Source organism: Gigantopelta aegis, chromosome 9 (genome assembly GCF_016097555.1).
Source record: "Gigantopelta aegis isolate Gae_Host chromosome 9, Gae_host_genome, whole genome shotgun sequence".
NCBI classification, from domain to species: domain Eukaryota; kingdom Metazoa; phylum Mollusca; class Gastropoda; order Neomphalida; family Peltospiridae; genus Gigantopelta; species Gigantopelta aegis.
The window spans coordinates 57,664,646-57,692,061 of NC_054707.1; the positions used below are offsets into that span (position 1 = coordinate 57,664,646).

A 27,416-nucleotide genomic window follows, 5' to 3' on the forward strand; every position below is an offset into this window, starting at 1 on the left:
AACTGCTTCAGCATTGACCATCATCGGCTAGTGACAAGCAGAAGTGGACCGACAGGCGGTCAGTAAGAACGAGTTTCGTATCTCACTTATTATTTGTGTTTTCTTCTTGTTGTTTTGCTTTAATTTTTAATGCAAATAATTAAATATTAAATAATTACATTGTTCATTTTCAATTATTTTAACTATCGCGCATATTTCCAGTTAAGGCTATGCTATCTAAACAATCTATTCAGAGGGGGTAATAGCTAGTTGTTAGTAATAGTGGCCTTTAATGTCCGCACTGATATGTTAAAATCCTACTATGTGTGGAATCCGCTACCGGGATATGAACCTAGTACACACCGGCATCGTCCGATGGCTTAATCACAAACACCAGAGGAACCGGTCTGATTTTACTCTGCTGTGAATTAACTGTTCTATTTGTAGGTTTAGAATGAATGAATGAATGAATGTTTAACGACACCCAGCACGAAAAATACATCGGCTATTGGGTGTCAAACTATGGTAATGGCAAAAACAAAGTGATGATCAACATCAATATAAAAGTTCAACAGTTAAATAAAAACACAGTGTAAAGGACTGTGTAAAAATACAAATATCACAGCTAAATATAATTAAAATTGAGAATAAAATTCAGTATCACGTAAAAATTGTAAAATAAGTTCTGGATGGAATAGAAAGGATTCCATCACATTACTTTGGCCAAAAATATCTTTTCGAGTTTCATGAAGATGCTTACACTCCACCAAAATGTGGCGTACCGTCAGAATACACTGACAGTGGTCACACTGAGGTGGAATGAATGCAGGAATGAATGTATGAATGTTTAACGACACCCCAGCACGAAAAATACATCGGCTATTGGGTGTCAAACTATGGTAAATGTAAACACAATGTGATGATCAACATCAATATTGTAGGTTTAGAGGTTATTATATTAATATTTTTATATACTTGGAGAATGCATCTGCCAGCCTTTTTCTCCGTTTACAGGATATTTTGTACATGGATATTGCATTTCTCATCCTATTTACTTTTGCCTTTGTAGGTTTACGGGTGATTTTGTACCTGAATAATACACCTACCAGTCTATTTACTGTTACCTGTGCAGGTTTACAGGTGATTTTGTACCTGGATAGTATACCTACCATCCTGTTTACGTTTACCTGTGCAGGTTTACAGGTGATTTTGTACCTGGATAATTTACCTACCTGTCTATTTACGTTTACCTGTGTAGGTTTACAGATGATTTTTATACCCGTTTATTTATTATTACCTGTGTAGGGTAACAGGTGATTTTGTACCTGTCTGTTTACTTTTACCTGTGTAGGTTTACAGGTGATTGTTGTGTGTTTATTTTTACTTACCTGTCTATTTACGTTTACCTGTGTAGGTTTACAGATGATTTTTATACCCGTCTATTTATTTTTACCTGTGTAGGGTAACAGGTGATTTTGTACCTGTCTGTTTATTTTTACCTGTATTGGTTTACAGGTGATTTTGTACCTGCCTGTTTATTTTTACCTGTGTAGGTTCACAGGTGATTTTGTACCTGTCTATTTTCACCTGTGTAGGTTTACATGTGATTTTGTACCTGTCTGTTTACTTTTACCTGTGTAGGTTTACAGGTGATTTTTCACCTGTCTGTTTATTTTTACCTGTTTAGGTTTACAGGTGATTTTGTACCTGGAGAACGAGGAGTACCTGCGCGGGATCACGACCGGGAACGGCGGTCACGTAGTCATCCACCAGTCGAGCACGACACCATTCCCCGAGGACGACGGCGTCGCCTTGATGGCCGGCACCGAGACAAACATAGCTCTCAGAATGGTGAGGCACTAACTGATCAGGAAACGGAAGGAATACGTGTTTAACGAGTAATAACAACATCTCATCCCATTTTAAACTGAGCACTTTTAGGGTTTATTGTACGAAAAAACGAGAGAGGACCTCAGCCGCTGTAATAGGCTATTCTCACATTAACGATAAAACTTGAAACTAGTTTTACGTGTCCACATTCTTTTAAGGTTTGGGCATGTTTAACGATAAGGCAGCAAGAAATCTTTTATATGCACTTTCCGAGACAGGTCATCACAAACCTTTAAGGATACACAGGGTATAATCTATATAATTTTAAGGCTCCCATAACGGGAAGAAATAACGTTTCAAATAGAAAAACAAGAGATTCTCAAGAATATAACCAATATCAATACATTGGTCAAATTAGTGTTCCAGTTTCCTATATTTTCATCGTATGTATGTATGGATGGATGGATGTATGGATGTATGTATGTGTATATAATAATATATACTGGTACCTGTCAAAGTTCCAAAACTTTATAAAAACTATTTATTTATTTATTTTGACATTTAATCAGTATGAGTACATTGGTTTCTTAATGGCTGCTTCATTGGTATTCCTAATATTTAGTACAGGTGATGATCTCAATAAATTTATTAAAGATGGAGTGTTCTGTTAAGTACAAAACTGGGGGAAAAGGAAATAACCACTGTGTGATGTTGCTTTTATGATATACTGTGCAAAGTGGTTATTCCATAAGAGTTTAAATCTTCTTACACTTGTAATACAGTCGTGGGGCACTTGTTGAAAAGGGGCTTTATTTAGTTCAGTCGGTTGAGCGCTCGCCTGAGGTGCCTGCATCGCAGGATCGAACCACCTCAGTGGATCCATTGAACTGATTTGGGTTTTTCCTCGATCCAGCCAGTGCACCACAACTGGTTAAAGACCGTGGTATGCACACTTTTAAATTGCGATGATTTCATCTACTGTGAAACCACTTCCTCCCCCCCCCCCCCCTCCCTCCGCCTCTCCAAATATCCATGGTTGCTCACTTCAGTATTAAAGTGATTTTAAAAACATTATGCAATTTGAAAAGAGAAAATGGTATTTTGTTTAAGGACATCTCAGGACATAATAAACTACGGATATTTGGTGAAATACTGATTATTTCGAAAATTTGTCGAGATAGACCACATTGAAAGACTCCCCCCTCCCCTTTTCTCAATCTGTCTCTTTGTCTCTGTCTGTCTCTCTCTGTCTGTCTGTCTGTCTGTCTGTCTGTCTCTCTCTCTCTCTCTCTCTCTCTCTCTCTCTCTCTCTCTCTCTCTCTCTCTCTCTCTCTCTCTCTCTCTCTCTCTCTCTGCGTAGGTAAGTTGGAGTTGTTTTAAATCTATTTAATTATAAATATTTCCAGATACGTATATCTCGACTCGGGCCCCCACATGGAGTCTGTGAACCAGGAGAACGATTCAAGGACAGGTTTGGGTTCGTGTATACACGACAGGTACATGACATTAGGGTTGGTACACTAAACTATTTCTGATTAAAAGCAGATCCACCAATAGAGTTGATTTCAATCACATTAATTGCTGTAAAACTGTTACTCATACGATGCTTTATTCCCAATTTTAAAGCCAAAATTCTCAATCAGAATGGAAATATTCCCACCTTTTAATTATTGTTTGAACACATTTTTGTATATTTGAATCAATTTACATTTATCATTTTCGTCACGAGATGTATTTAGGAACGAGATATGTAACGTTTTTGTTTCACATAAAATTAAATTAAAACAAAATACAGAGTGTCAATCGGCAGGATTCAAACCTACTATGTGTGAATACAAGGAGAGGGTACAGCAATATGAGTTCGGATATTGATGTGTGAAGACAAGAAGAGGATACAGTAATAGGAGTTCGGATATTGATGTGTGAACACGAAGGGAGGGCACAGCAGTAGGAGTTCGGATACTGATGTGCGAACACGAGGGGAGGGCACAGCAATAGGAGTTCGGATACTGATGTGCGAATACGAGGGGAGGGCACAGCAATAGGAGTTCGGATATTGATGTGCGAACACGAGGGGAGGGCACAGCAATAGGAGTTCGGATATTGATGTGCGAACACGAGGGGAGGGCACAGCAATAGGAGTTCGGATATTGATGTGCGAACACGAGGAGAGGGCACAGCAATAGGAGTTCGGATATTGATGTGCGAACACGAGGAGAGGGCACAGCAATAGGAGATCGGATATTGATGTGCGAACACAAGGAGAGGGCACAGCAATAGGAGTTCGGATATTGATGTGTGAACATAAGGAGAGGGCATAGTAATAGGAGTTCGGATATTGATGCGTGAACACAAGGAGAGGGTACATATTGATATGAGAACACAAGGAGAGGGTACAGTAATAGTTCGGATATTGCCCCATCGTGTTCTTCCACCCTCAACATCACCTCCTCTTCCCAGTCATTGTTAATTGCCCTGTTTGTCATACCAAGGAAAGTTAACGGTTGTTTTTATTTAACGACACCACTAGAGCACATTGATTAATTTATAATCGGCTATTGGATGTCAAACATTTGTTAATTTTGACAAATAGTGTTATAAAGGAAACCCGCTACATTTTTCAGTTAGTAGCAAGGGATCTGTTATATGCACCATCCTGTGTCTTACCAAGGAATGCATTTTGTTTTATTCCAGAAAGAGAACCGACACAAACATCTATCAGGAGAGTAGCTTGGTTTAGACTGGGGGGGGGGGGGGGGGGAGGGGTCGAATACGAACCTAGCGGAGATTTTTGTCTGCACTTTCGCGGGACATATATCAACAGCCTAATATTGCACTGTACAAAAATTTGTTATAGCCTTTTGAGCACCCTCCCCACCCCTCCCCCCACCCCCCACGCCCCCCCCCCCATCCCCCACCAATGATTTTAGAAATGCATTAATGGCATTATTAAATGTTTATGACACGAATACAGCCATAAATTAAACATCATTATGAAATATTTTCTACCCTTTTACCAGTATAGGTATATGGATGTTTGTCATGTATACATATTTCAGACGTGTCAAGCATTTTGTGAGCAGAGTTTAATCGTTGAGTCATGCGGGTGCTATAACGAGGAGAAAGAAGAGCTGAACAGAGCCATTAACTCTATTAAACTACCCAGCTGCAGGAATCGCAAACGTAAGTAGTTTTCATATTACTAAACAGTCAGACAGACGGACAGACAGACAGACAGTTTATTAAAGTCTCACATCATTACAACAGAATGAAATTTAGCATATACATAAAAGCAATATAAATTATAAAATTGTAATGAGCCACTCTATGAGCCAAACATGTAGTACATTCAGTGCTAGTCTTGACCTACACTAGTTGACACTAATCCTTAACTGCAAGATTTCTGACTTCAAGACAGTGCTGGTTTAGTCGAACTGTTTTATTTAATGTAGATTGTGTAGATCTTCTGTCATTGTAAACATTTTTTTTTTATATCAGAAATTTAATCCCTGACATTTGTAGAAAAACGTGACTACTTCTAGTTGTATTTTAAAACTATGATTGATGTAATTTTAGTTCTGCGTATGACATGTCATTGGGAACAATATAAAGATTTTTTTTTTTTGTAGAATGCAGTTATCTTTTTACCATGTACCTGAGTTATAGTAAATTTTATTATATATGTTTACATTATATTTTTATTGATTTAGAAAACGTTTTAATGTTAGTTTATAATGTAAATAAATCAGTTCTTTACATTTATTATCTGGGTGAAACATATTGAATTAAATTGCTACTTCCACTGTTTTATAATATAATAAAATCGGAGATGGTTTTGAACTGAGAATAAATATAAATAAAGCTTGATTTTAATAAAACATGAACGTGTGGACGGGAGAGCGCAATACACTCGTGTTTGAATCATAGATGTTTCTTGGTGCTGCACTCTGATACATTTTAAAGAAATATAATATTTAATTGATTCCCTTATTACAGACTACTTATGCCAAGGGAGAAGCATGAGCTGTGTGCATGAATAAGCAATGCAAAAATAATATGAGACTTTGGGGCCTTTGCTAATTTTGATTAAGTAAACAGGTCGAAAGTGGCAGTCCTCTTTGTGGCAGTCAAGAGGATGTATTGTCCAGTAAAGGATGTCCTCGGGAGTGGCTGTCCTCCAGTACGAGGTACTAGACAGAGATCAAAGAAACAACCATTATTTTGCCAAATGCTCATTGGACTCTACATTGTGCAGATCTTGATCATGTATTATGGTTTTGTTGTTCAGTTAGTATTTATAAACCGTAGTGGGCACAACATGGTTAGCGTGCTTCCTGACTTCCATCAACTGTCGGGTATTTTAATGTTGTATAATAAAGTATTTATAATTAATAGGAGAGGGCCACGTTGAATAACTTGTGCCTTATCATTTTGTATATTATTATGCAGTGAAATTAGCGCACATTCGTGTCTTTTTGTCCAATTCAACAAAAAATACTGTTTCTATATTTAGAAGTTGCCTGCATGCTGAACACGTCACGGCAGTTTGAACGAGGCAAGTTAGAATGCGACTGTCACACCCCATGCATGTAAGACATTTAAAGCAGCAATATCACAGTTTTTAGTTCAGAATACGTTACGAGAGTTTGAACGAGGCAAGTTAAAGTGCGACTATCACACCTCATGCATTAAAGGGACATTGCTGAGTTTGCTGCACTTTTAAAAGATGTTATCCCCTAACAGAGACTTTTCAACGATTGTAATTACATATCAAATATATTTTTCAGCATAAAATATTAATGGCTATATATTAAACGTGTTTATGATTGTTCTAATATTTCTACTAGGTTACATTTCATTTTATTTCCTAAAATATTGTTTTTTCGTACGTTCGAAATTATTTGAAGACAAAATCCAGTTTGGGCTTCTTACAAATATTAAGATGACCAGAAACACATTGAATATACAGACACTAATATACTAAACAAGAAAATATATTTAATATGTAAGTTTAATCGTAGAATTATTTTATTAGTCGAAAACATCTTACAATGCAGCAAACTCAGGCTGCGAACCCTGTACCCACCAACTTGTAGTCCGATGGCTTAATCACTGCGCCACCGAGGCCGGCTTTTGAGTGCAGAATACGTTACGACAGTTTGAACGAGGAAAGTTAGAATGCGACTGTCACACCCCATGCATGTACGATATTTAAAGTAGCAATATCACATTTTTTGAGTGCAGAATACGTCACGAAAGTTTGAACGAGGCATTATCACCATCGAGGTTCGTCTGTTTGAGGCATTTATATGTTTATAATATATACATGTATGTATAAAACGGAATTCACGTGGACTATATTCTAACAATTCCCTACGTTTGCTAATCTTGACACTAGTAGTACAATGTGTAAGGTATGAACTGTGTGTGTGTGTGTGTGTGTGTGTGTGTGTGTGTGTGTGTGCTGTGTGTGTGTTGTATGTATATATGTGTGTGTGTGTGTGTGTGTGTGTGTGTGTGTGTGTGTGTGTGTGTGTGTGTGTGTGTGTGTGTATGTGTGTGTTTGTGTGTTTGTGTTTTGTGCGTATGAATTGTGTTTATATGTGTTTTGTTGTGTATTTTATATGTGTGTATGTGTGCGCTTGTGTGGGAGTTCTCTCCTTGTTGTTGTTTTGGGGTTGGGTTTTTTGTTTTGTTTTGTTTTTAATCTGTGTGTTGTATCCGTTTATTTCAGTGAAATCCGCTATGAAAAGATGATGTCATTACGCCAGTGGCCTTCTGACGAATATGCAGTAGGTTTTTTTCCTTAAACAATTTAATCATAGGCGTCAAAAGCGAGATAGAAGGGAAGTACTGTTTCCCGTATGTATGCATGTAAGTATGTATGTATGTATGTATGCATGTATGCATGTATGTATGCATGTATGCATGTAAGTATGTATGTATGTATGTATGTATGCATGTAAGGATGTATGTATGTATATATGTATGTATGATTATACCACACTTCCGGTCTCGTTGTCATGGTTTCTTTTGTTAAAAATGTAGGTATATTACAATACACCTACACTTTTCCTCTAAAAGTGTAGGTGTATCACGATACACCTACACTTTTCATTTAACTACACCTGTATTTAAAACAAAACAAAATATGAATAATACAATGAACTTTTATTGTCATAACTTACATTGAAATGCGGAAGGTATATCCGTGGTTTCTCTTAAATTTGTTGAGCACGTGTTCGCATTTGGAGAAGCCACGACTGCGCGACCGTTACTAACACTCTCCGTCACGTTCACACTTGCGATGTTCGGTTGCAACGCATTGTCTTTTAAATCCTTCAGCACTTGACTAAAGTCTTTAAGTATCCATATTGGGGGAATGTAGACTAATTTTCCCCATGTGGTTCACGTCCAGCTGTCATAACCTGTATTATACAACACCACGTGTTCTTAGACGTGTTTGCAGGAATAGCGTAACTGTTTCCAAAAACATTTTTCCTCCTGCAGTTAGAATTTAAAATCTTCTTAATTGTTCAAATTAAAATGCACAGAAAATGAAGTCCATTTAACTAAACAAAAAAATCTCCATTCTGGCCTTCAAAGTCCTTTTTTCTCGCTTGCTTATTTTCACACCCACGACCGTCTTTCACAATTCGACGTTACAAACTAAGACAAAAATGGTTTGCTTGATGGCACTTGCATATAACAAAGTTCAAACTATGTTTTCGTAATATTTCAAGCAATAGAACAAGCTATAGATACAAATATTAGTTTGCTGGCTGGCATCATTTGCCCTACGGAAGCGTTATTAGTGCCACCAAACGCAATAACATAATTCTATTTGCCTACATATAATGTTGGAAAAATCAACTTTAATGTTGGAAAAATCAACTTTAATCTTGATAAAATCAACTTTAATCTTGGAAAGATCAACATATAATCTTGAAAAAATTGACTTTAAATTTGGAAAACCTTTAATATATTGATTAACAAACCCAATTTACATAGAAATATCAACAGTGTTTAAATAATACACGTTACATTAATATAATAATTAACAATCTAAGTTTATATTAAATAGTACACCATTAAAATACATTAATTAACAAATTAAGTTAAGATAGAAATATCACACAATTGTAATAGGACCACATACCTTTAATATAATAATTAACAAACTAAGTTTAGATTACAATATCACAATATTGTAACATGGCCACGTACCTTTAATATATTAATATTGTTAATTAATACATTAAAGGTACGTGGTCCTACTTCAATACTGTGTGATATTTCTATCTAAACTTTGTCAATTAATATATTAAAGGCATGCGGTCCTATTACAATAATGTGATTTTTGTATCTAAACTGTGTTAATTAATATATTAAAGGTATGTGGTCCTATTACAATAATGTGTGATATTTCTATCTAAACTTTGTTAATTAATATATTAAAGGTACGGGGTCCTTAATTAACAATATTAATATATTAACGGTACATACCCCTGTTACAATATTGTGATATTTTAATCTAAACTTAGTTTGTTAATTAATATATTAAAGGTATGTGTCCCTGTTACAATAGTGTGATATTTCGTTCTATTGTTATTCAATATATTAAAGGTGGTGGGTGATACCGCCACGAAGTGTCAGACATTGATTCAGTCGACGAGGCATACTGCGTATGAGTCTCCCAATGGCCATTTGAGGGAGTCTGTTCCACTCCTCTTGCAGCGCCTGACCAAGTTCTGCTAACGTGGTCGGCGGTCTTTGACGTTGACGCACACGTCTCCCTATCATGTCCCAGACGTGTTCAATGGGGAAATGATCTGGGCTCATTGCTGGCTATGGCATTCGATAGATGTTGTGCTGCTGGAGGTGGCATTGACGATTCGTGCACGGTGAGCACGGGCATTGTCGTCCTGAAAAACAAAACGTCGACCCACACGCCTAGCAAACGGGACGACAAAGAGTGTCAATATGTTGTCCCAGTAGTACTGCCCAGTGACCCTTCCTTGCCAGTCATAATGATACCACCCCACACCATAACCGATCCACCGCCAAATCTGTCATGAAATCGTTCATTTCGTCGTCGCCAGACCCGATCACGCCTGTCAATGAAGTCCAAAATGAATAGAGACTAATCAGAATACATAATACGAATACCCCAGTTCTGACGCTACCTACACCATTTACGTCTGTGGGCAATGTGACGATTTGTTAAGGTAGGCACAACCCGGGGCCGTCGAGTATGAAGATGGGCTGCATGAAGACGATTTCTAATCGTCTGACTCCTAACTCGGACACCAGTAGCCTGGTGAAGGTTTGCAACAATTTGATTTGCCGTTTGAGCCGTTGCCCTGGGACGACCTGAACGGGGTCGATCGTCAATATTTTAGGTTTGTTGGTACCTGTTCCATAGTCTGTTAATCACTGACTTCGAAACATTGAAGGTGTTGGCCACTTCACGCTGACTTCTTCCCGTTTGCAGCATGCCAATAGCCCGTATACGCTCATCGCGTTATATATGTGTGTGTATATATATATATATATATATATATATATATATATATATATATATATATATATATATATATATATATATCCAAAACAAACTACTACTACAAAAAAATACAACTGATTTACTTTCCACCACGTACCCATATAATCACTTAGGGGATAACTTATTTAAAATCTCTGTTACGGTTTGAAAGGCTTACGTGCACTGTTTTATAGCCTAAAATAGATAATATTTACTATGTCACATGTTTGTATTGTTGTTTCATTTTCTGCAGGTTCTGTTGGTAAAAAGTCTTTGCGAGGCAAAAAACATATCAGAATGTATCAGACTACGCAGTCTCGACAGTCGCAAACTTGCGTAAGTTTACAAATACAATATTATAATGACTGATTGTGTTTCCTATTGTAGGTGCAAAATACGTACGTAAATGGGGCAGGACGTACCCCAGTGGTAAAGTGCTCGCCTGATGCGCGGTCGATTTAGGACCGACCCCCTCTGTGGGAGGGTGTGGGGGCATTTGGCTATTTCTCGTTCCAGCCAGTGCACCACGACTGGTATATCAAAGGTGGTGATATGTTAAATTCTGTCTGTGGAATGGAATATAAAAGATCACTTGCTACTGATTGAAAAATGTAGCAGGTTTCCTCTCTAAGATTATGTTAGAATGACCAAATATTTAAAATGTTTGAGATGCAATAGCCGATGATTAATAAATCAATTGATTGATTGCAAATATGTTTTATTGTACAAAGAACAAAAGAATTGGGCACAAATTTGACAACTTACGAGGCCCTCTTCTATATTCGTACAATATACTTGGCGACCTATATCACATAGCTGTAAATATAAACTACATGTATACATTCAAGGATAACCAGTGTAAGGAAATGTATTGTATACAAAAGAATGTAAAGGAAAGAAAAACAAATATGATACAAAAGATTACACAAATAGTACATCACGTGCAGTTAAATTCGCTATCACATTTACAAATAATCCTTTTGGTAATTTAAATAATACTTTATTAATCAAAACGACGAGGTTTTTTTATATATATATTTGAACATAAGTAAATATTTCTTTATTATTGGCATCGCTTAATGTGCTTCTACTATATAACAGTAACTGTAAATCTATTGGTTGAAAAAGCTGTAAGGAATTACATAGAATCAGTCTCTGTTGTTCATATTGTTCAACTGAGTGAAGCATATTTTATTGCTTTTTAAAGAAGTGGATTAGGCCTTCTCCATAATACATACATGTTACATAATATATATATGCAATTTAAATATAAACAAAAATAAAAAGTATTGAAAGAAAAAACAACAACAAACAAACAAGGAAATAGAGAAAAAAACAATAACGTTTTCTGTGTCTGTGTTACCGGCCTCGGTGGCGTCGTGGTTAGGCCATCGGTCTACAGGCTGGTAGGTACTGGGTTCGGATTCCAGTCGAGGCATGGGATTTTTAAGCCAGATACCGACTCCAAACCCTGAGAGAGTGCTCCGCAAGACTCAATGGGTAGGTGTAAACCACTTGCACCGACCAGTGTTCCATAACTGGTTCAACAAAGGCCATGGTTTGTGCTATTCTGCCTGTGGGAAGCGCAAATAAAAGATCCCTTGCTGCTAATCGGAAAGAGTAGCCCATGTAGTGGCGACAGCGGGTTTCCTCTCAAAATCTGTTAGGTCCTTAACCATATGTCTGACGCCATATAACCGTAAATAAAATGTGTTGAGTTAATCAGATAGGTTTGTTATAAAAAACCCAAAACACAAACAAACACCCGCCCCCTAAAAAAACGACCCCAAAAACAACAACCCAAAAACAAACACAAACATGCATTATTTACTAATTAACGTTTTTTTTTCATTTATATACTTATGTAACAAATCAATGTGCTCTACTGGTGTCCTTAAACAAACAAACATTAACTTTAGGTTCGTACATTTGAAAGTTGAATCAATAGCTTTAAATTATTTAGTAAAGACGTACATTGAACATCATTATATATATACAAGGTAGCATTCAACTTCTTTTTCGGGGGCGAGACGTAGCCCTGTGGTAAAGCGCTCGCTTGATGCGCGGTCGGTTTGGGATCGATCCCAGTCAGAGGGCCCATTGGGCTATTTCTCGCTTCAGCCAGTATACTACGACTGGTACACCAAAGGCCGTGGTATATGCTATCCTGTCTATGGGATGGTGCACATAAAAGATCCCTTGCTGCTAATCGAAAAGAGTAGCCCATGAAGTGGCGACAGCGGGTTTCCTCCCTCAATATCTGTGTGATCCTTAACCATATATCTGACGCCATATAACCGTAAATAAAATGTGTCGAGTGCGTCGTTAAATAAAACATTTCCTTCCTTCAACTTCTTTTTCCAGAAATTCCTTCATCAAACTGAACATATATTACGAAGATTTAAATTACGAAAATATCACAGAAGAACCTGATTATGAGGTAAGATATGTTTGAAATATTATAAATTTCATGTCAATTAATCAGATTTTGATAATAAATCTTTATTAATTTCAATAACTGATTTCAGTTAATGACCATTATTGTTAACGTTTTCTAGAAGAAAACAAAATCAAAATTGAAAAACTGGACCCATATTTCACAACACATCGTAAGTTTACGTTTGTACTGGCTTAGACAGGAATTTATATTTGAAGGAGCCACCCACATTGGGGGGGGGGGGGGGGGCGATTTTTCTATTAATCGTATTAGGTGATGGCAGGAAAATATATATAACGTTATATGTGGGATGAGAGTGGGGGTGAGATGTGATTGGGGCTACGTCAGTGTACGTTTGCGACTTAGTTATACCTGTTGTTCATTTACATTTGTTTGGCAACTATTGCATTCTAAAATGCTAAAATACACCATTACGAAATGAAATGAAATATGTATTCTTAATTATACTGTAGTCTGTTTATTACTTGAAATGTTAGTAGTAAGGAAGGGAAATATATAGATTGATAGTTCTCTAGCCCTACCCTGTGTATAGTTATTATTGTATGTCCCAGATATAATATAACCAGACCATAGCATAACATAAACACTCGAGCTTGGCATTATATAATATTCAGTTTTGTTGCCAAGACATTTGTTAGAAACTCAACTCACTTGAAACACACTTCCGGTGTTCCCTGGATACATGGTAGGCAGGTGTTGGGCATATACGCACGGTAACCAGAAACCTGGGTGACATTTGAAACCTAAACATGATATGCGCGTGACTCTCTCTCTCTCTCTCTCTCTCTCTCTCTCTCTCTCTCTCTCTCTCTCTCTCTCTCTCTCTCTCGCTCTGTGTGTGTGTGTGTATGTGTGTGCGCGTGTGCGTGTCTATATGTGTATGCGTGTATGTGAAAGTTTGATTAACTAAGTGAGTGAGCGAGTGAAAGCTATAATATTCAAGTAGATATAGTTTACCGGGTTAAAAATGGGACCCATATTCATGGTGATGATGATGATGTTGATGATGATAATGATAATGATGACGAAGAAGAAAAAGAAAACGACGAACAAATGCAACAATGCATTTAGTAATATAATTTGTATTGTTATCGTCATCACTGTCATCATCGTTGTTGTCATAATTATTGTAATCAATAATTGTAACTCTTGTGTAGCATATATATATATATCCACTTCAATGTTAAGATACAAAGATAGTGCTTGCCATTGAGTTTATGGAATTCATCTTTGTACACAATATGTAGCACGACATGTATACGGTAGTCGACTGGACCTGAGCGCAAAAAGATCCTTACGAAGTGCGGCATCGGGTAAATATAGAGAAGGTGGTGGACAGTATAAAACAAAAGTGGACAAACGGTCAGAACGATCGGATTTTGTGTTAAAACGGTCTTGCATATTATATTATAGATAATCACTATCGTCATTTTTTATTATCATCACCATCATTGCTATTATTGTTATTATTACTTTTTTGTTGACGACGGCAGTTACAACTTTTGCCTTTTGTCCTTTTCTAAGAACTACAAGTCCTAAAAGCAGTGAAACCTTTTTAATAGTTATTGCCCCAGTAATATGTTATGGTAATGTCAGGGATGTGGCTCCGAGTTCATTACCTTACATGTTACATGTAACAAACAGACATTACATAATCTTAATCTAAAAGTAATATAACATATTGATATCAGAATGAAATAGATCAATTACAAAGTGGAAATAAAATATAGTCTAAATAAAGATATAAGGTAAGGACACAAGATAAGTAGATATACTCAAAACTGGCATTGTCCTTAATAAATACATGTCTGTAATAAAAGTAATAAGTGTCTCACCTCACTTCAAACAGTTCAGGTGTTCCCTGGATACATGACATTTTAAAGGTAGGTGTTGGGCGTGTACGCCATGTAACCGGAAAACTGGTTGACAATTGGAAACAGTGATGTACACCAAGATATGCGTGTATGTGTGTGTGTGTGTGTGTGTGTGTATGTGTGTATGTATGTATGTGTGTAAGTGTGTATGATATGCGTATGTGTGTATGTGTGTATATGCGTATGTGTGTATGCGTGTATGTGTGTATGTATGTGTGCTGCGTATGTGTATATGTGTATACGCGTGCGTATGTGTGTATGTGTATACGCGTGCGTATGTGTGTATGTGTGTGTGTGTGTGTGTGTGTGTGTGTCTGTGTGTGTGTGAACCGTGAGAAAAATGCGTGCGTATAAATTTCGCGTCGTTCGCGTCCAACCTTATGTCGCGAAATTAATACGATGATGATGATGACGATAATGATGACGAACAAAATGAAAACGATGAAAAAAGCAACAATGCATGTACTAGTAATATAATTTTCATTGTTATCGTCATCACTATCATCATCGTTGTTGTCATCATAATTATTATATATGTGGTGCAGGGGTGTAACATTCTCTTTGAGAATCGCCAATACAGCACAATTGAAATTTTGAGTAAAAGTCAGTATCTATCTGTGATATTTGTATTTTTGCAGTTCTTTACACTGTTTTTATTTAAATCTTTAATTTTTATATTGATGTTGATCATCACTTTATTTATTTGCATTACCATAGTTTGACGCCCAATAGCCGATGTATTTTTCGTGCTGGGGTGTCGTTAAATATTCATTCATTCATTCATTCATTCATAATTATTATAATTAATAATTGTAACTCGTGTTTAGCATATATATATATATATATATATATATATATATATATATATATATATATATATATATACTGTAAATCATGAAAGACATCGGCGAAGACATCGACGCAATAATAACTTGACGCATTTTGTTTAGTCTCATTCCCAATACAAAAAATGTGCAGGATTTTACTATAATACTTCTAAATAAAATAAAACTTTTATAATATAAAGATGAAACAAAATACAAAAACAATTTTTGTTAAATGTCGTTTTGTGAATACTTCAAGAATCTTTCTTTCGTTTCGATGTTGCCATTCTATTTTCACTTTCCTGGAATATCATAGCGGTTATATAATACAGTGATGTTCCAAATGTTTTGTTTTTAAAAAGTTCATTTTGCGATGTGAGTATTTTTCAAATTTTCTTACACTTCTGGATTACTGTATACATTTAAACTGTTTTGAACATTTGTAAAATTATCATCAACAAATTTTATTACTAAATATATTCCTTTAAAAATGAAACAGTAGAAAATTATATAACCGCAACCAACAATCCGTGCATATTTCTTCAAACCATTTGGATCGACTCTATACATGGCATTTTAAATTAGACTGGTCGCAAGTTGTCACTGTTGCAATATATCGCATTTGTTAACGTCTATTCCTGTGCTGCGCATCAAGTGTATAAAATCAGTCTAAAACATTTGTTAGAATAATACGTCTGCGTTCGCGTGAAATATTGTGCCCTGCAATAGCGACCCGTTTACCTTTTATTCTTACTGGTGGATTAATTAGAAGCAATCACCACACAAAAGTGCGAGGCATACCCTTAACAATAAGGTGTAGTTATACTAATTACACTACTTTAAGTAATTAGGGCTTCCTGGTCGACCTCCCATGCGATTAGCTTCAGATTATGTACTGTAGTAGCTGTCAAAACAACTACTGACTTCTTTTAACATGAAAGATGAAGCCCAAACAATATAATAAGAACACAACTGTGTTTTTTATGGGATGTGGACTTTTACCCGACGAATTAATAAAAATACGCATTTTTGTTCACTCATGTACGGACGCAATAATATCATGACGCATTAATTTCATGATTTACAGTATATATATATATATATATATATATATATATATATATATATATATATATATATATATATATATATATATATATATATATATATATATCCACTTCAATATTAATATACAAAGATAGTGACATTGATTGCCATTGAGTTTATGGAATTCATCTTTGTACACAATATGTAGCACGACATGTATACGGTAGTCGACTGGACCTGAGCGCAAAAAGATCCTTACGAAGTGCGGCATCGGGTAAATACAGAGAGGGCGGTGGACAGTACAAACCAAAAGGGGAGAAACGGTCAGAACGATCGGATTTTGTGTTAAAACGGTCTTGCATATTATATCATAGATAATCACTATCGTCATTTTTATTATCACCATCATTGCCATTATTGTTATTAGTACTTTTTGGTTGGCGGTGACAGTTCCAGCTTTTGCGTTTTGTCCTTTCCTAAGACGTGCAAGTCCTAAATCAGTTAAACCTTTTTTCGAAAGTTTATTGCTCCAGAAATATGTTATGGTAATGTCAGGGATGGGGCCCCGAGTTCATTACCTTACATGTTACATATAAGAGTCTCAACTATAACGATCTAGAACTCTCAACCAAGGTTCCCAGGTTTCGTCGAACTGTGATTGTAAACAATGTTTATAATATATGTACTTCTCTATTTGTAACTTGTCTTTGATTAAATTTTTAACTCTAGTTTCATTTAGTGTACTCTTTTGTAACTTTGTGTTATATATGTACTACCGTACGTTAAAGATTAACCAATTTGCAAAAGTCTTTTTCCTATTTATAATTCCAAATAAAACTATGGTTCTATTCATTTGGATAAAATCACCTTTTTGTAATAACCAATCTTCTGTAGTAAATCAGTTAAACTTGAGTTTGTAGGTTGCCCACCACCACCAATTACTGATGTTTAAATGATCGATTGTAATAGAAAATGTATTGGATTAGCTCAACCGATGTGATAATATAAAAATCTACAATCGATTATGTAGGAAAATGTTAATTTAATTGTTCCTTCAGTTTAAATGATGTCAGTATGTTCAAGCTAGAATTTGTTTTCATGTGTACATAAAGAAAAAATGTATTAAGAAGTTATTAAAGGTACAATTAGCGATTTGTAGCGCCTATCATCGTGAACACAATAATAGGAATGAATGAATGTTTAACGACACCCCAGCACGGAAAATACATTGGCTATTGGGTGTCAAACTATGGTAAATGCAAACCATGAAGTGAAACGACAATAGGTGCACGGTACTTATAATTCAGACCGGCCTCAGTGGCGTCGTGGTTAGGCCATCGGTCTACAGGCAGGTAGGTACTGGGTTCGCATCCCAGTCGAGGCATGGGATTTTTAATCCAGATACCGACTCACCTGAGTGAGTGCTCCGCAAGGCTCAGTGGGTAGGTGTAAAACCACTTGCACCGACCAGTGATCCATAACTGGTTCAACAAAGGCCATGGTTTGTGCTATCCTGCCTGTGGGAAGCGCAAATAAAAGATCCCTTGCTGCCTGTCGTAAAAGAGTAGCCTATGTGGCGACAGCGGGTTTCCTCTAAAAAATAGTGTCAGAATGACCATATGTTTGACGTCCAATAGCCGATGATAAGATAAAAAATCAATGTGCTCTAGTGGCGTCGTTAAATAAAACAAACTTTACTTATAATTCAAATCCTCCCCATGTTCACATAATTTTATCCGATTTGTGTAATCGAAAGTTGATCGTTTGGTGATTGACGATCATGAACTTCCAACCGATTGCCAACACTACAATTAATTACTCCATGCAGTTTAATACAATATTCTATGTCAGAATATATTCTTTGAATATAGTTTTCCGGACTTTTTTTTACGCAATACCTCAGAATACTGAGCTGAAATTTTATGTATAGCTTTATCATGCACTGTTACATATCAAGTTTGACTTTCATGGGGATTTATTCAAGGGCCATAACTCCGTTAAAATTGGACTTTATCCATGTTATAGCCCTTGAAATTAGTGGCCGGTAGCAGACATTTATCACTTAGAAATACTATCAGAATGCTTGTTATTATGATTATTAATGTTTGGCACTCGCCAAATTCGCCAATTGCAAATTAAAAAAAAAAATTGGCGAATTTTGTTTTAATTTGGCGAAATAATTTCATGTATTAATTGATATTTTGTTACAAAGTAACTGGGTATCTATAAAATTTAAAATTATATTATTATTATTATCATTATCATTATTATTATTATTATTATTATTATTATTTCAGTTTGTACAGTTTGCTTCAGATGTGGGCGGAACCATCGGTCTGTGGGTTGGATTGTCTCTCCTTAGTATGTTTGAAGTGTTGCAGTTCCTTATGGAGTTAGGCAAACATTTCTTGTGTGGGCCATGTCCAAGAAAACCTCATAAAACGAAGAATGCCAATTCTAGGACAAACCTTCATCAAAACGTTCGTGATCATTCGCTGACAATGAATGCTGAAGAAACACGTTCATCGCATTTTTCTGGTTATTAAAAAAACCTTAGCTTCATGTTATTAAATCTGTTTTTAAGGTAATTAATTAAAATAAGAAAAAGCATCATCATATCCAAAAACTGGAGCTCTGTACAAAACAAAAGACCATAGGGAAATTTATATGAAGCTGTAACATGATGAGAAGTAACTGAAAACAAGAATACATTACTACAGCACTATAGCACAACCCTGGTTAATTAACGACGGCAATTGACAAGGCTGTGGCAGTGTTGTCAGTTTTCCGTGGCATTTTGCAAGACAAGAATTTATTACACTTGGACCGTTGTACAGCGGCATTGGAAAAATATGAGGAGCACACTACAGTGTTTTAAATTTTCCATGAAATTTTGCCATGGAACTTTCAATTTTCTGTCATGTTTCTTATTTAACCCTTTAACTGTCCTGAGTTTGCTGCACGTTAAGATGTTTTCGACTAGTACAATTTTGTAACGACTAGAATTACACATTAAATAAATCTTCTTGTTTAGAATATCAGTGTCTGTATATTCAAAGTGTTTCTGATCGTCCTAATATTTATAAGCAGCCCAAAATTGGATTTGGTATTCCAGTAATTTCGTACGTACGAAAAAATATGTCAGGAAATAAATGAAGTTTGACCTATTGCAAACACTAGGACGATCTGAAACACGTTTAATATACAGCCACTAATATTTTATTTAGAAAAAAAGATATTTCATATGTATTTACAATCGTTAATATGTCTCTATTGGTCGACATCATTATAACAATCGCCGAAAACTCAGGACAGTCCCTTTAATATTTGGTTTTGTAATAGTATTACTACTGACAACATTACGGTCCTTTCTTACGTGTATACATTATGTGCAAAATTATTGTGAAAAAATGCAGTATTTTTCTATAGCACATTTTTTTGTTTGTTGTATTTTCTTAATTGCGATGATTGTAGCGGAATAATGTTTATTGTGTTGTAGTCTTGAAACAGGACGGCGTGGCGTATTCATTGTTTTAAAAATGTTAGTTGCTGATAGGTTGTTCAATAAATGGTTGTTCAATAAATAGCTGTTCTGTGGTTGCTATGTGTCGAAATATATATTTAATGAAATTATTTGAGCGTCCTGAACTTGAAAGATTGATCGATAGAACCATATTTTTATTGCTTTTGAAAAGCAAATTGATTAGGCAAATGTTTTCCAACACACTTGGTCTTCGTATTCAAGTTATTACAATCTGATTACGTGTAGACATAAGAAAACGACAGCACATTGCACTGTACAACAATAACAACAACAATAAAAAAAAACCCACAAACAAACACAAAACCTCCACTAAAACCCCATACACAAATATACAAAACAAACATACAAATAACGTCTGCTACTAAGGGTAACATTTGGGCAGCTGGTTTCAAATCCGGAGTTAAAATTAAGCCAGGACTCCAGGTTTTCAAGTTACGTATATACGTGTTTGTCAATGACACCCAACATGCGATAGGTTTACTAGAAACTTTCTGATTGTATATCGCCACATCATACATCTAACTACGAAGATATAGTTAATGGATAAAGAAACAAACAGCTGTTTTTTTTTGTTTTGTTCTGTTCTGTACTATATTTTTACATTCTAGTGAAATGCCAGAGTTATAAGTCTACAGTTATTGTGACCTTCTTCTCAATACATTGTCAGCCAATTTATAATAAAATGTAATTTTCTATTGTTTTGTAAACCAGAACACGTCATCCGTCGAACGCACGTCAGTTACGTCAGATTGTATCTCATTGTCTGGAGATCTTTCAAAACAATATGTGCACCCATCTATAGTACGTCCCATCATTCTTTAAAAATGTTTGAGTTTTCTTGTAGTTTGACATAAGAAGAAAGTAAAAGTGTTTTGGAAATAACAAACATATACTATTTTTGTATGCAACTTACAAATCAATCGGCACAAAAATAATTAAATTGTAGGAAATTCTATAGTATAAAAAGGCGTTCGCTGTGGGACGGTCTCTAGTTTGAAAAGTTCAACTTGCGACATTTTTGTCATGGGCAGGTAACCGACGGCCGCAGCACAGCAGATGGTTTCTATGACAACTGATACTAATAAAAAATAATATCAATAACTACACGTGAAGAAAACATAAAATTAACTATGAGCTGTCAACGGATATGCTTCTAATATGACAGACCCAGTGTTGATACGTTTTGCATTTCGCCTGATAAACTAACATGACAGTTCACACAAGAGAAGGCCAGGCTCTCAAGTACCAGGTAAGTCTGTTTTTCAATCAACGGGTTGGTGGCGAGTTAAAACGCAGCGCATAATTTTGTCAGGGTCGTATCTTGCCTAAAATAACTAAGTGGTAGGGCGTGCACTAAGAAAGGAATAAAAAAAGTTAAAGTTTGTTTTGTTTAACGACAAAAAAAGGAATCATGGCAGTTATATAAGCTCTTCCTCCTCTTAACAAAAAGTGCATTTTGAAACTAAAAAGCTCTCTCTCTCTCTCTCTCTCTCTCTCTCTCTCTCTCTCTCTCTCTCTCTCTCTCTCTCTCTCTCTCTCTCTCTCTCTCTCACCCTCACCCTCACCCTCACCCTCACCCTCACTCTCACTCTCTCTCTCTCACCCTCACCCTCACCCTCACCCTCTCTCTCTCTCTCACTCTCTCCCTCTCCCTCCCTCCCTCTCTCTCTCTCTCTCTCTCTCTCTCTCTCTCTCTCTCTCTCTCTCTCTCTGCGATGTCGTCGTGTCGCCGTGTATATTCTCTTGTATGGCTTCGTTATGTTCATTTTATATTAAATATATTGTACACGACAGGATGACATCCAAAGTTATTAATACCACACGTTTTATATTTATTAATTAATACTGCAAATACATGCTGGTAAAGTATGTAGTTGAGAGCAGCAATTCGAAAAGGTCGTCTTCTGGGATGGAACGGGTTCGCTTGATGCGCGGTCGGTCTAAGATCGATCCCCGTCGGTGGGCCCATTGGGCTATTTCTCGTTCCAGACAAAAGGTACTCAAATTTTGTGCGGAACTAGGGTAGTCATAGACGCTACCCGTTATCTCTGAAATGAACAGCTGACCGCCATTTTTTCTGATTGACTTTTAGGGCGAGGGGTGGTAGTATTTATATCCGTGGCATTTATGTCGATTGATACGCTGCAGTTAGGAGATTTAGCCACATATGTTACTATTGTCGTCTATGGGATTTAATTTGGTAGAAAACACCCTATATAGTTCATTAACAAGTTATCACTATATTGTGCCATTTCTTCATATATATAGCCCTTAGAATACAATTAGTAGTCATTTAATTTTTTTTAAATAAAAATAATTTTAAAAACCCACCCGTGACGTCGCTAATAGGAATTCATGGGTCGTAGTGTCCATTGCCCTATATGACTAATCGTATTTATCAAAATAAGTTTAACAGTCGTGGCTTCGATCCGAAACATCACGCGACCTGAAACCTTACGCGACCCGCCGTCCTGCCGGACATAAAATACATTAATCGGAGGATGTCCACCTCGCCATCATGCATAGCAGTTGTAATGGGACGAAACTGTCATACATAATATATGACACTAAAAGGGTTTGTCGCTATTAATCCTAAATAATTAAATTCTGCCAGAGAATAATACGTGTGAATAACGAGAAAACAAAAACACAGATGAAAGATGTCACCGATTTCGCGCAACCTCGTAAACAGCAGAACAATAAATATTATATCAGATCTCAACCAGTGCACCACGACTGGTATATTAAAGGCAGTGGTATGTGCTATCCTGTCTGTGGGATGAGGCCTATAAAAGACCCCTTACTACTAATGGAAGAACGCAGCAAGTTTTTTCTCTAATGCTATACGTCACAATTACCAAATGTTTGACATTCAATAGGCGATGATACCGGCCTCGGTGGCGTCGTGGTTAGGCCATCGGTCTACAGGCTGGTAGGTACTGGGTTCGGATCCTAGTCGAGGCATGGGATTTTTAATCCAGATACCGACTGAGTGAGTGCTCCGCAAGGCTCAACGAGTAAGTGTAAACCACTTGCACCATAACTGGTTCAACAAAGGCCATGGTTTGTGCTATCCTGCCTGTGGGAAGTGCAAATAAAAGATCCCTTGCTGCTAATCGGAAAGAGTAGCCCATGTAGTGGCGACAGCGGGTTTCCTCTCAAAATCTGTGTGGTCCTTAACCATATGTCTGACGCCATATAACCGTAAATAAAAGGTGTTGAGTGCGTCGTTAAATAAAACATTTCTTTCTTTCTTTTTTTCAATAGGCGATGATTAATAAATCAATGTGCTCTTGTGGTGTTGTTGAACAAAACAAACAAAGTACCCAGTATTTATTATACCCAGTATTTATTATAGTATGTATGTCTCGAGTACTATAAAGCTGCATGCGCGTGTGGAAGAAATTATGCAGGTGGTCTTGACATATATGTATATATAAATATATATATATACATACAGTATATATCTTTGAACAGAGGATGTCAAGTTAAAGTTCTTTATTGCTTTAACCATATGTTTTCCATCCAATAGCCGATGAATAATAAATCAATGTGCTCTAGTGGTGTCGTTAAACAAAACAAACGTTATTGCTTTAAGTTTTTACAACGTATCAGCATAATACAATGTACAACAAAATAATAAATATATACAAGTTATGTACAGGATTATGGTGGAGAGTGATTTAGTAAAAAAATCATTATTATTATTATTATTATTATTATTAATAATATACACGTAAACGAAGAGTACTATACTGAATAAATAGAAGTAATGTTAATATTAAAGGGACATACCCTAGTTTCAACCCATGAAAATTAACACTAAGTTTAGTTAATCTACAAACCTACAATACATTTGGATAAAGTTACAATTGAGTGAAACATGAGTCTGTGACTTTGGTGAAATACCCTCTAAAAATAGACTAAAATTCGACACTATAACTGTTACTTCTCAGACGCACATGCGTTTTTAAAAATATGAGAAATGCATTTTGTGATATTAAAAACACCATGATGACCACAAATACTTCGAATGTACGGAAATTGATCATCTAAACAGTAAAATCTAAGTAAAGTATGATTTAAGTTATCAAAAACGGTTATAACAGTCAAAAATATTGGTTAGTGTTTAAAAAATAGGGTATTTTAACCAGTTTGTTCCAATAGCTGATCTCTAACGGCATTTGCTCTAAATAAATATTTTTCGAGATTATTAAGTTCTTTAACATTGTCAGATGCTAATACCTAGGTAAGTTTGAAAATGCGTGGGCGTCATTGGTAATATGTTTCAATAAATTTCATTCTTAAATCATTATATCGTGGGCACTGGAGGATAAAATGATACTCGTCTTGTATTTAATTTTTGTCACATAGTGTGATCTTTCAATATTTCTATACCTGCCAAATTCTATATTTAATTTATGTGCACATATTCTGAGTTTAGTTATTTCTTTTATAAGACGAACGTTCAATGGTTTTCTAAGATAATCTTATAATTTGAAATTATTGAACAAGCGTTTGTATAGACTTCCCTTTGGAGATATCATTATTCTACCGTAACATTGTTGCTTGAGTATGTCAGTTATCCTTTCTCTAATTACATTGTAAACATTGTTATTAACATGTGCTAAGTTCCATATATAATTTAAACCTAGTTCGTTTTGTTCCTTTTTGATCTTCATTAACCAGTTCATACTGAACCATTTCCTCATAAATATCAACTTTATTAAATATTTAAAAATCCGTAATTTTCTTATAATTTGCATTGAGAATCGTCCTAATTCACTATAAACAAAATCATTTTACAAGTTCTTTTTTGTACCCAAATAGTCTTTTACAGAACTGTACATGGTTTGTTTCTTAATGTCTTGACCAGGATGAAAACATAGGTGCCAAACATAGACTGCATTGTTTCAATATTAAAATAATAATTATTAAACACTTTCAGTACTGAAAATAAAACTTTTCGACCCTGTTCTGCTAATCTCTTCTGTGTACGACTAAATTTGTCATTATAAAATAATTCTATGCGTAGAATATTCAATACCCATTACCATTACCCACACACACAGGCACCTGGGCTGTCAATATATAGTGTCGGAATGTATCCCAGTAGATGTTTGTTTGGTTTGTTTAACGACACCACTGGATTAAATTTATTTCTTAATCATCGGCTATTGGATGTCAAACATTTGGTACTTTTTTTTTTTACATCTTATAGTCTTGGAGAGGAAACCCGTTACATTTTTTTCATTCCATATATAGGAATCTTTTATATGCATCATCCCACAGACAGGACAGCACATGCTACGGCCTTTGTTATAAGAGTCGTGATGCACTGGCTGGAACAAGAAATAGCACAATGGGCCACCGACTGGGATCGATCCTAGACCGACCACGCATTAGGCGGGCGTCCCGTCCCTTCCCAGTAGAAGAACACTCGCCTGATGTACAAAGTGTCGAATGATCGATCACTTTTAATCCTTCCAAAGGGTTTGTATTTCGTTTCAAGGAAGAAGGAAGAACTTTTATTTAAGACACACTTAATAAACTTTATTTTAAAACAAAAGAAACAAAAACAAAAGAAGAAAAAAGACCAGTAAACTATAAAACAATTAATAATAATATATATAAGTTATTATGCGTCGGACATACGGTTAAACGAGAGCAAAACCGCTGCCACCATGCCATGATTTATTATTTTTTATTATTAGAAATAATTTTTAAAATATATAATATACATTATACCATCTCACAGACAGCATAGTACATACCACGACCTTTATCATTACACCAGTTCTGGAGCACTGGCTGGAAAAAGAAATAGTCATATGTGCCCATCGACGAGGATAGACCCTAGATCGATAGCGTATCCGGCGGCAACATAAAGATATCTGTATGTGCTTTCATGTCTATGAGGAAAGTAAAAATAAATGATCTCTTAAAGGGACATTCCCGAGTTTGCTGCATTGTAAGATGTTTCCGACTAATAAAATATTTCTAAGATTAAACTTACATGTTAAATATATTTTCTTGTTTAGAATATCAATGTCTGTATATTCAATGTGTTTCTGGTTGTCTTCAAATAATTTCGTATGTACGAAAATTTTTTTATCTTAGGAAATAAAACGAAATTTAACCCAGTACAAATATTAGAACGACCAGAAATATGTTTAAATATACAGCCACTAATATTTTCTCTGTTAGTCGATAACATCTTAAACATTGCAGCAAACTCAGGAATGTCCCTTTAATGCCATTCTGAAAAATGTACTGAGATTTCGTTAAACAGATTTATATTCCTTTTCTTTCCCGTCAAGACATGTTTGTAAACCATCTCACAGTGTGTTGATATCATGAGTGTATCTGTTCACTTCAAACTTCTCATACTAATCGCGTGAGTTTTTCGTTATACTATTTCTCGTTTCAGCCAGTACACAGCAATTGATATATATCAAAGGCCGTGGTATGTGCTGTAATGTCTGTAGGACGGTGCATAAAAAAGATCCCTTGCTACTAAATGAAAAATGTAGAGGGTTTCCTCTCTAAGACTATAAGTCAAAATTACCAAATATTTTATATCCAATAGCCGATAATTAATAAATCAATGTGATCTAGTGGTGTCGGTAAACAAAAACAAACTTTTTGGGGTTATAATTGTATTTATTATCGAAGGTTTTTTTTAGAATTACAGCATAAGAAGGGAGCAGTTTAACAAATCTAACAATACAAAAAGTATGTCGTCTACAGATAATCACAGTGATGAGACCACAAGATCAATATCAGGGGTTTTCTCAAAGTTTGCCGACAGAACCTTCATGGTCGGAGTGGGCTATATCAACTCTTCCAAATCAAGACTATCCAAGTTGGCCTGGACAGTGTTACTACTTGCATCGATGGTGGCTCTGACGTTCCATCTAAAGTATCTTTTCGACATCTACTATAACTGGCCGAAGCAGACGAATGTTGACTTAGGATTCAGTTCTATCGAGTTTCCGGCGGTGACCACCTGTAATGTGAATCCTTTGAGAAAGTCGTACCTATACATGACGTCACCGGAACTGCGTAGATTGGTTTCTGAACTTTCTCCCAACGAAATGGAACAACAAACAAATGAAACGAAAGTAAATAGTTTTTATAGGCATTATTCTTGAAATAGGGCTCGAACTACGGCAATTTTGAAATGTTTTTGCCAGAGGCAAAACGCTAACTTTAATGCTGACAATTTTGGGTCTGCCTGCAGCAGTCATATATTAGTATTTTTTGCAACGAATATAAAAACAAATATTATTCCTTCAACTTCTGATCTATGGCA

General features: G+C 35.8%; 1 protein-coding gene across 1 annotated transcript in view; it reads left to right on the top strand.

Moving 5' to 3' along the window:
* LOC121381416 overlaps window positions 1–19,119 on the top strand; it is a 23,252-nt gene extending 4,133 nt beyond the window's left edge. The window contains exons 4-12 of the mRNA XM_041510724.1: window positions 1–58; window positions 1,667–1,830; window positions 3,216–3,305; window positions 4,869–4,992; window positions 6,323–6,398; window positions 7,544–7,601; window positions 10,608–10,690; window positions 12,719–12,794; window positions 18,855–19,119. The exon at window positions 1–58 is cut by the window's left edge and continues 34 nt beyond it. Coding sequence (XP_041366658.1) covers window positions 1–58; window positions 1,667–1,830; window positions 3,216–3,305; window positions 4,869–4,992; window positions 6,323–6,398; window positions 7,544–7,601; window positions 10,608–10,690; window positions 12,719–12,794; window positions 18,855–19,103 — 978 coding nt within the window. The 3' untranslated portion in view covers window positions 19,104–19,119. The remainder of the gene's footprint in view (window positions 59–1,666; window positions 1,831–3,215; window positions 3,306–4,868; window positions 4,993–6,322; window positions 6,399–7,543; window positions 7,602–10,607; window positions 10,691–12,718; window positions 12,795–18,854) is intronic.
* The last annotated feature ends 8,297 nt before the right edge of the window (window positions 19,120–27,416 follow it).